Below are 9,052 nucleotides of genomic sequence, written 5' to 3'. Positions count from 1 at the left end.
TTGTATTTAAAATGTCCTTTTTTTATTTGTCGTTTAAAAACAAACTTTGAAGAAGCAAAATCCAAAACTTGCCCTTTGCCTCTCGCAACATAAATTATGTACAGTTCAGAATGATCGCTGATACAAAACATGCCAAGGACGGGGGCGCTGGGGTGGAGGAAGAGAGAGCGCTTTAAAAAAGGGAACCATTTCATCCGTTGTTACGAAGGACCAACCTTGCTGTACAGGATACACACAACACAAAATAAAGTTCTTCACGGGATTCACACTTGTCAGCGATTTATTTTTTAAAAAGGGGGAGGGTCCTGGAGGTGAGGGTAGACGGTCAAGGGGGGAAACTGAAAATTGAGTATGTGCAAGTGTAAACCAACCCAAAATACAAACACGGGGGTGGGATTTTGATGCGATTATACAGGCGGGGTACTTAAAAAAACAGAACAAAACAAAAACCAACAACCAAAATTCCAACCTTGTAGCGTGGGTCTGAGTTATAGTTTATATAAAAATTAAAAACTGTATAAGGTTTCTTCACTAAATTCTACAGGACTATCGGATACCTAGCATATGCTTACAAAGTCTGCCCCTTCTCCGTTCCCGGTTCTGGGGCCCAAGCCCCAACCAGCGCCTGACCCACAGGAGACAAATCTCCCCCACCTAGTGCCTAGACCTTTCAGCTCCGTGGCTTTGGGGCCAGCAGCCCAGTCTTCCCACTGCCTGATCTGATTACAATGGTTTCTGTGGGAGCGGGTGGGGGGCTGTCATTCTCTTAAACATTTGCAGCTTGAAACAGTTGAGGAAGCAGCTTCAAAAAAAAAAAAGAAAAGAAAAGAAAGGAAAAAAAAAAAGACCAGGAAAAAAAATCTCCCTACCCCCCATCAATCCACAATCCCCCAAATTTAAAACAAAACAAAAACCTAAAATCACAACAGCAATCGTGCTACCCCTCAGCAGGCCTGCTCATGTGCCACCATCAAGCCCATCTCTACAGTCCAGATATCTGATTCTTGGAAATATTAATTACAAAATGCCCTTTGCCCACAGCCCCCAGGAGAGAACTGCACATAAGCTTCATCTTCATCCCCACGGCTCCCTACCGAGAGCAGTCTGAGGCCTCACACACCCTCACCCTACACCCCCCAGGAAGAGGTTTAACTGCAGCACAAGCTTGGGCAGAAGAGGAAGGAAAGGAAGATCAGGGAACCCATCACCCTCTGGCTCCCCCTGGGGCCAGCTTACTTTTGTGCGTTATATCGTAGTCCAACTATACAACTGGGGTGAGGATCACCCAGCTTCTCTCTATACCCCCACCTTACAGCAGTCACAGCCAGGGGGTGGGAAAGGGGGGGGTGAGGAAAGGGCGGTAGGTTGGGTAGTGGAGGGGGCCCCCCCACAAGGGGAGCTCCATGTGTCCGCCCCACACCCCCCTACCATTTATAAACTGGTTTTGTAAAAAGAAAATAGATATATTTATATAGAATATATAAAGCACAAAAATTAGTAGTTTTACATTTGCTCTCCCCGGGGGTTGGGGGAGAGGGGAGGGTTCTCACCTCCAGCCGGCTCCCCCATGCCCCACAAGACTATATACAACCCCATGTATAAATAGATAAATACCCCCCACCCTCCCCGCGCTGACACTAAGCTCCCCACCCCCACATCACCACCCATTCCCACCAGACCAGCAGCAGTTTGGTGACTGAGGGAAAGTGAGAGCTCTGGGCCACACCCTGCCTCACTGGGTATGGGCATGCCACACAGGGATAGCCCTCACCCTACCCCCCACACCCCATCCAGGGGCTGGAGGGCAAATGGGCTAAGGATGAGGCTGGGAAAACAGGAGAGAGAGATCCTGGTCCTAGGTTTAGCACACCCCCTCCTGCCTCCATGTCCAGATGGAGAAGGAAGTTCTAGAGCAACTAGGGACCAGTCACCCCCAATCTTCATCACCATTTGCCACAGCCACCATCCCACGCCCATCATTAAAAACAAAGATGGATTTTTGTTGTTGTTATTGTTGTTGCTTCCTCCTCCTACCCCCCCTTCCACCCACTAGAAGAGGGCAGTGAGGTGGGGGAGAGGGCTGGGGCAGTAGGGGCTTGGAGAGGGTCTCACATTTCAAAACAGCAAAAAATCCAACACTTAAATGAGGTAGGTGTGGGTGCGGGGTCTCCTTGCCCGGCTTGCCCAGCTTGCCCTCCTGGGCATCTGGATGCCTCTTTCCCATCATGTTGCATTTGTCAGAGTGGAAAACAAGGAAACACAACCCATAGAGAGACAGAAACACAGAGGAAAGAGGGAGACAGAGACAGAGAGAGGAAGGGGACGGGGGTGAGGGCAGGGGCAGGACCCGGCAGGCAGGGCCAGGTGTGGGACCCGGCCTTTGGGATTGTCAAGCTTTTAGTCAAGTCTCTTTGCAGCCTTGAGTTGGGCCAGAGAGGCTGGTGGAGGCAGCAGGGCTGTGAGGCCCGGCCACACATCCTCCTCCTCCCTCCCTGCTGCCTCCCAGACACTTCTGGGTAGTTCCCGGCCCATATCCCCCTCAAACCTGAGATGCCCAGTGGCTGCTTCTGTCTGTCCCCTCCTGGAGCTGGGGGCAGAGATGTCAGCCTGAGGGCCGGTGGCAGGGTAGATGGTTGTCCCTGGTGCCCAGGGTGGGCTTGGCCTAGGGCCCTCCGCCCCAGCCTCCTGCTCCAGGGGCTCTGGTCGGCCGGCAGCCCCAGCCCTGGGTCCTAGCTCTGGCTGCTACCGCTCTTCCCCCTCATCCCTTTCAGGGAAGAGGCGGGGGGTGGGGTGTTCCCCTGCCTGGTAGCCTCAAAGCTTCTTAGTTCATCCATTTCCGACAGTTCCAGGCTCCACAGTGACAGGGGATCTTGTGCTGATCGTCCTCGAAATCAAACTGATAGTCATAGGTCAGCTGGAAAGAAAAGAGGACAGAATCAAGGTGAGAAAAAGGGGAGGGGCCAAGATGCTATCTGGGGGCAGGAGCCTTGGAATCCAACTCCTAGGCGATGGCAGAGGAGAGGATTGCTCTGTCACCGGTCCAGGAAGCTCCTCTCACCTCCTCTCCTTTGGGGATCCGCCGGCTGGAGATGATGATGATTTTGTCCTCCTTGTCAAATGTTACGACCTCTGCTACACAGTTAGGGGCACAGGAGTGGTTAATGTACCTGGATGGCAGGAGAGTCAGCGTCAGTGGTGCCTGGCCGCACCCAGCAGGTGGCCACTGGAGACACTCAGGCCTTCCTTGCTCACCTGGCAGGGCCTCCAGTCAACGTAGCGTCAATCACGTGTTCATTGTTTATCCGGAACATGTAGATGCCTCGGTTCTAGACAGGCAGAAGTCGTTGTAGGAACAAGAATCGGCGTATCTGACATGACCCAATTCCTCCTGCCTTCTCCCTCTCTCCAACTGTCTCCTGGACCCAAACCTGCCCCATGCCCCTTGGCAGAGGGTGGACTCGACCACACCACTCCCCAGCCACCCCAAAGTACCTGCTCCTCGTAGATTTTCTCCCGCCGATTGGCCACCTCGTTGCGGATGATGGTGCCAATGTACTCGATGACCATCGTGTGCTTTTCTAGGTCCTTGGCTGCATAGAGCCCTAGGCCCTGGATACGGGAGCGAGCCAGGTAAACATTGTTCTTCCACTCGGTGCGCAGGCGCCGATACTGAGATGACTTGGAGTGCACAAACTGCTTGCTGTACGGGGTGTTGGTCTCGCCTGTGAAGGTGCTCTGGTACGCCTTAGACATGCTGGTGCTGTTCAAGGTATGGGGCCTGGGAGGTGACAGAGTCCATGACAAGACAGACCAAGCATTCATCGCCTGCCTCCTCCCTGGGGCACGGACTACAAGGGCTTGCTGCCTTGAGAATGGAGCGCAAGCCCCATTAGCTTGGAAGAGGAAGTAACTAGCCACTGGGACCCTTCTGGACACCCTGGGTAGCAGAGACCTCCCAGGATAAGGAGTAGGTAGAGAGGGAAGAAGTACCAGCTCCCCTACACCGAGTCTGCTGTCCCTTCTCATACTGGCTAGCGCCCGCCCCCCCCCCCCGCCCCCAGCAACCATGCTCAAGGCCACACAAGATCTTGGTGGTCTTCCCCAGAATTTAAGCTGATGGTTTGTTCCGTCATCTGAGTCCTACCTCCTGCACAGGCTGTAGACCCTGACAAAGGGGGCCACCTGTACTACAGGGGCTGGATCTGAGTTTGGGTGGCTGTGAATTCATAGCCTGATGGTATCCTGGCCTTGCTTCAGACCGTCCTGCTCTGCAGCACAGCACTGGGCTGGGTAGACGGCTCACTGCAGGGCAAGGGCTGCTGCCTGTGCGGCGGCGGCCTTCACCACCCTGGGGCACCAGTGCAGCCGGCTCACTGCAGGGCAAGGGCTGCTGCCTGTGCGGCGGCGGCCTTCACCACCCTGGGGCACCAGTGCAGCCGGCTCACTGCAGGGCAAGGGCTGCTGCCTGTGCGGCGGCGGCCTTCACCACCCTGGGGCACCAGTGCAGCCGCTCACTGCAGGGCAAGGGCTGCTGCCTGTGTGGCGGCCTTCACCACCCTGGGGCACCAGCCAAAGTCTCGCTCAGAGCAGTGGTTTTCAAACGCTTTGAGGTGCTTTTCTGTTTTATGTAGTACAATTTCTTCTCTTCAGCAAAACGTTGATTGCAACTCCAATCCATAGGTAAAATTGGAATTCCTCTGGCTAAATCCAATCTGAGGAAGGTGAAGTCAGACAGAGCAGGGCAAGTCTGCTCACTGGTTTCTGTGGTCTGGGGCTTTGGGGACACATGGGCTTAGGAGTTTGAAAACCACTGTTGGAGAGCAGCAAGAACTAGGCTAACTAAAGGTAGAGTGTTCAACGTTCTGTGACAGCCTTCGAGCCACCAAAGGCCTTCGTGGAGAGCCCGGCTACCGATGGATTCTGCCTCCCTCTACCCAAGGACCAAGGTTAGGCTCCTGTGGTACACAGAAAGACCAGCAACCCACAATGAGAGGAGGGTCTAGTCCCAGCTGTGTGACCTTTATCTAGTCACGCAGTCTTTCTGGGCCTCAGTTTTCTCAGCTATAAAATGGGGTCATACCACCTGCCCTACCTACCTCATAAGGTTGTTGTGAGGATCAAATGAGATAATGGATGTGAAAACGCTTTGAAAAAAAAAGTATAAAGTGCTATACAAACGTAAGGTTGTATTATTTTTCTATAATACTAATTATTTCTAAATCAACTCAGCTTTGGAAAGGGATGGTGACCCTAGCATTCATGGGGTGTCTGAGGTTTGGGAGTATCACCGGCCCCTCTGGAAGCAAGACCAAAGAAGAAAGAAGTGACCAGCTCCCGTACATCTCTCTCCATTGTCTACCAAGAACCTCCCCAGCAGCCATTCCCAGGGTACCCAAGAGGGCTCTGTCCTGGATCCCTGGTCAACCCAGCACACCTGAGCTGACTAGGGAAGAGGAAAGGGATACCCCAGTGACGTTTGTGTGCCTCTAACCAGGTCTACGGGTGATTCCCCGGCTCCTTGGAGAAGACTCTGACCTGCACCTCAAACCCCCCCAGTGTGGCCCGACGGTCCTGCCCACAGCCACAGCCCATGGCCCGGCCGCACAAGCTCACCGTTTGTAGTGTGTGAGGATCTTAGGTTCTGATCTGGCACAGCCGGTGGGGTTGATCATGAGTGGCAGTTCCATCAGGGGGTGGCGCCCATAGCGGAATAAATAGTTCTGACAGCTCTCCACCCCAGGTAGCTGTGGGCACAGGGAGCTTGCCTTAGCTGCTCTGCAGCAGGACCAAGGCTCCCAGCGCCCACCTCGCCACCGCCACTGCCGCAGCTCCGCGCTGCCTTCTTACCGACTCGGCTATGCGAAGCACAGCGTGCACTGTCAGCCCAAAGAGCTCCTCGCCTTTTAGGTACTCGGGGAAGAGTCTCAGCATGTCTGCTTCTTTTCTCATGGCCGCCACAGGTTCGATGATGCGGTTCCATACAGCTAGAGGCGAGTGAGACAGACCGCACTCGAATAACACCGCTTACTGACCGCCAGCCCAGAACCCCACTCCTGAGCTCGACTTTCTGCCGTCTGACTGTCCCCTCCCTGTGACTCTTCAGGATCCACTCCCGTTTTCCTAGTCCCCAAAGCTTCAATTTTGGAGGGGATGACAAGCACAGGTCCCAGAGACCCAGCAGGAGCCACATTCCTACTGAATGAATATACATGCTTTGGAGTTGAGAAGATTACGTTCAAGTCCGAGTACTGGCTACAGGACTTAAGCCAAATACCCAAGTCTCCTCACAAGACTTGGTCACTGTATGTCTACACTGCATAATAATGACAGTGCTCACCTTCTAGGGCCACATGGACAAAGCCCCCTGAATGATCACTCTACTAACGGAATTGTGACTCGTAGGACATGCTCAACAAAATATACTTCCTGTGGCTTTATTTATCATCAACATAGAAACAAAGATAAAAAGGAATGGCCTCAGCAATTAAGATCAATGCCTGCTCTTCCAAAGGACCCAGGTTCAGTCCCCAGCACCCAGGTTCAGTCCCCGGCACCCAGGTTCAGTCCCCGGCACCCAGGTCAAGCCTACTCACAACCATTTTCAACTCTAGTCTCAGGGAAGCCAACACGCCCTCGTCTGGCCTCCACGGTCACTGCATGCATGAGATCCACAGACATACATGCAGGCAGAACACTCATACACACAAAAATTAAAATTTAAAGAACACTTTAAGGGGGTAGGGTAGGGCTGCAGCTCAATGATGTAAGTTTGCCTAGCACGTCCTGAGTCCTGGGTTTTATCCCCAGTACCACAAAAACAAAACTCTAAAAGGGATTTTACATATGGCAAAAAGAGGGAATTTGGAACTGTGTAACAGACAATAGGATTTCAAAACATCACTGTTTAACTGGGCGGTGGTGGCACATGACTTTAATCCCAGCACTTGGGAGGCAGAGACAGTCAACCCTCTGAGTTTGAGGCCAGCCTGGGCTACAGAACAAGTTTCAGGACAGCCAGGGCTACATACGCAGTCTCAAAAAACAAACAAACAAAAAACATAAACATGAAAACTCCATCATTTAATCTACCAAGGTTAGGGGGAAAAGCCAACCACAAAACTTTTCCTTTTGAGAAAAGGTCTCCTGCAGCCCAGGCTGGCTTCCAGTTTGCTACATAGCTAAGGATGTGACCTTGAACTCAGGATCTTCCTGCCTTAATCTTCCAAGTACTGGTATTACAGGGGTGAGGACCACGCTTGGCTAAGAAAATATTTTCAACTGCAAGGTATTTAAAGTGTCTGAGTATTTTCAGGTTTTCAAGACACCATGCCACTTGAGGTAGGGGCTACATAAAAGCTGTGCAGCTTCTTGACGCTGTCAACTGACTCCTGAGAAAAACCTGCCCAATCCCATTCTAGTGCTCACCTTGGGGAGAGGCATCAGTGAAGACCAGGTCTTCTAAACCCTGCTCAATGACCTTGACCACAAACTCCGGCCGGCCGTTATTCTCGCTGATGGAGCAGCGGTAGCAGCAGCGGCGATTGTTGGTCCGAAGACTCCAGTAGATCCGAGTAGCCTCGTAGCCCACAGGGTAGAGGGCCGTGGCGCTGTGGAAGTCAGCCATCTGGTGTGGGAGCAGCTGTCCGATGGCATGGAACACAAGACCTCCTACTCGGAACATGTGCAGCCGCTCACCCCGCTGGATGATGCTGGCGATCTGCTTCACCTCGTCCCGCTCGATGTAGACCCTCCGGAAGACAGCAAAGGAGCTCAGTTCCTGCTCACAAGGCCCCTTGATCTTGTGCATGGGACACAGCATGGTCTTGTCCTTGAAGAACATGCACTTAGCACGGATGGCGCAGGCAAAGTGGTAGACACTGGGGCAGCGCATGCGGTTGCAGCTGCTCGTGGCGCCAGTCCGCTGGCACAGGGAGCACTTAGTCAGCAGCCCTCGGTGCAGGGCCACCTCCACGTTCATCAGCGCCCCGCCCTGGGTTTCGTACACCTCCGTGGACCACAGGGCACAGTTGAGGTGTACCCAGAGGTCCAGGTCAAGGTTGAGGAGGCGGGCAGGCCCATCAGTGGCACCATCTCCCTCTTCATGACAGAAGCAGCACCGTCGCATGTCTCGAGGCACCTTGTTTGGTCTCAAGGCTGTACCGAGCTGCTCCATGAACTCTGCCACTTCCCGTTCGTCCTCTTGCCGCCCGCCGCCCTTCTGGATGGTAAGCAGCAGGCGCAGCCGCTTCCAGCGTACCCCTTTCCACTTTTTGAGGCGCGGGGGACGAGAATCTTCGCTGTCTTCAGGGGGCCGGGCTCGGGGTTTGGGCCGGGCAGATTCAGGGGAGGACGCCAGGGGTAGAGGCGAAGGGATTGGAGCCTCAGCAGGGGGTTCAGCCTGAAGTTCAACCAGGGGCTCGGCAGGGGGGCTGGCAGGAGAAGGCGCCAAAGGGGATGGAGGTGGGGACGGTTCCTCGGGAGGCGGGGCGGAGAGCTGCCTCACGTCCAGGTTGGAGACATTGTAGGTGTAGCTGTGCTGGGTGGATGGCTCTGGGGCACAACTCTCCTACGAGAGGGCACCCTGGTGTTAGTGCCAGTTCTTCAGCCCGCTCGCCCTCCCTCCTCCTGACCAGACTCCACTCCCTCGGAAGCCATCGTCGTCTTCGCTCTGGGAGCGCCTCCTTCCTAACACTGACCCTTCTCCCCCAGACCCACCTGTTTCAGGAGGCTCAAGATGTCTAACTGGCTCTTGAGGGTGTAGCCAGGCAACACGGCATCAAACTGCCTCAGCCAATCAGGTCCAGCGTCCGGGCCCCTGCCACTCAACCCTTTTTCTTTCCCACCTACAGAAAGGAAAGGGTCAGTCTCCCACCAGAACTCTTCTCGGATCTGGAAATGGTCTCGTGCTCTACTCACCAGGCCCCTCCGCTTCCACCTTCTTGGGCTCAAGGCCAGCTCGGGCAGGGCTGTCTGGGAAGAGCACCTCGTAGGAGTTGGGTATCTTCATGCTTAGTAACTCGGCCACGGCTACCATCACACCATTCAGATTCTG

The 9,052-nt window shown here is 54.0% G+C and overlaps 1 protein-coding gene across 6 annotated transcripts in view; it reads right to left on the bottom strand.

Annotated features, from left to right (window-relative positions):
* Positions 1 to 3: 3 nt before the first annotated feature.
* Kmt2d (lysine methyltransferase 2D) overlaps positions 4 to 9,052 on the bottom strand; it is a 39,502-nt gene continuing 30,453 nt past the window's right edge. For all 6 annotated transcript variants that reach the window (XM_028891943.2, XM_028891946.2, XM_028891945.2 and 3 more), the window contains 9 exons: positions 8,917 to 9,049; positions 8,716 to 8,843; positions 7,426 to 8,566; positions 5,848 to 5,984; positions 5,614 to 5,744; positions 3,493 to 3,778; positions 3,253 to 3,326; positions 3,059 to 3,167; positions 4 to 2,914 (listed from right to left, as the gene is read on the bottom strand). In XM_028891943.2, coding sequence (XP_028747776.1) covers positions 2,822 to 2,914; positions 3,059 to 3,167; positions 3,253 to 3,326; positions 3,493 to 3,778; positions 5,614 to 5,744; positions 5,848 to 5,984; positions 7,426 to 8,566; positions 8,716 to 8,843; positions 8,917 to 9,049 — 2,232 coding nt within the window. In that variant the 3' untranslated portion in view covers positions 4 to 2,821. The remainder of the gene's footprint in view (positions 2,915 to 3,058; positions 3,168 to 3,252; positions 3,327 to 3,492; positions 3,779 to 5,613; positions 5,745 to 5,847; positions 5,985 to 7,425; positions 8,567 to 8,715; positions 8,844 to 8,916; positions 9,050 to 9,052) is intronic.

The sequence above is a fragment of the Peromyscus leucopus genome, chromosome 20, assembly GCF_004664715.2.
Source record: "Peromyscus leucopus breed LL Stock chromosome 20, UCI_PerLeu_2.1, whole genome shotgun sequence".
In the NCBI taxonomy this organism is placed as follows: Eukaryota; Metazoa; Chordata; class Mammalia; order Rodentia; family Cricetidae; genus Peromyscus; species Peromyscus leucopus.
This window is presented reverse-complemented; position numbering and strand designations above follow the sequence as displayed.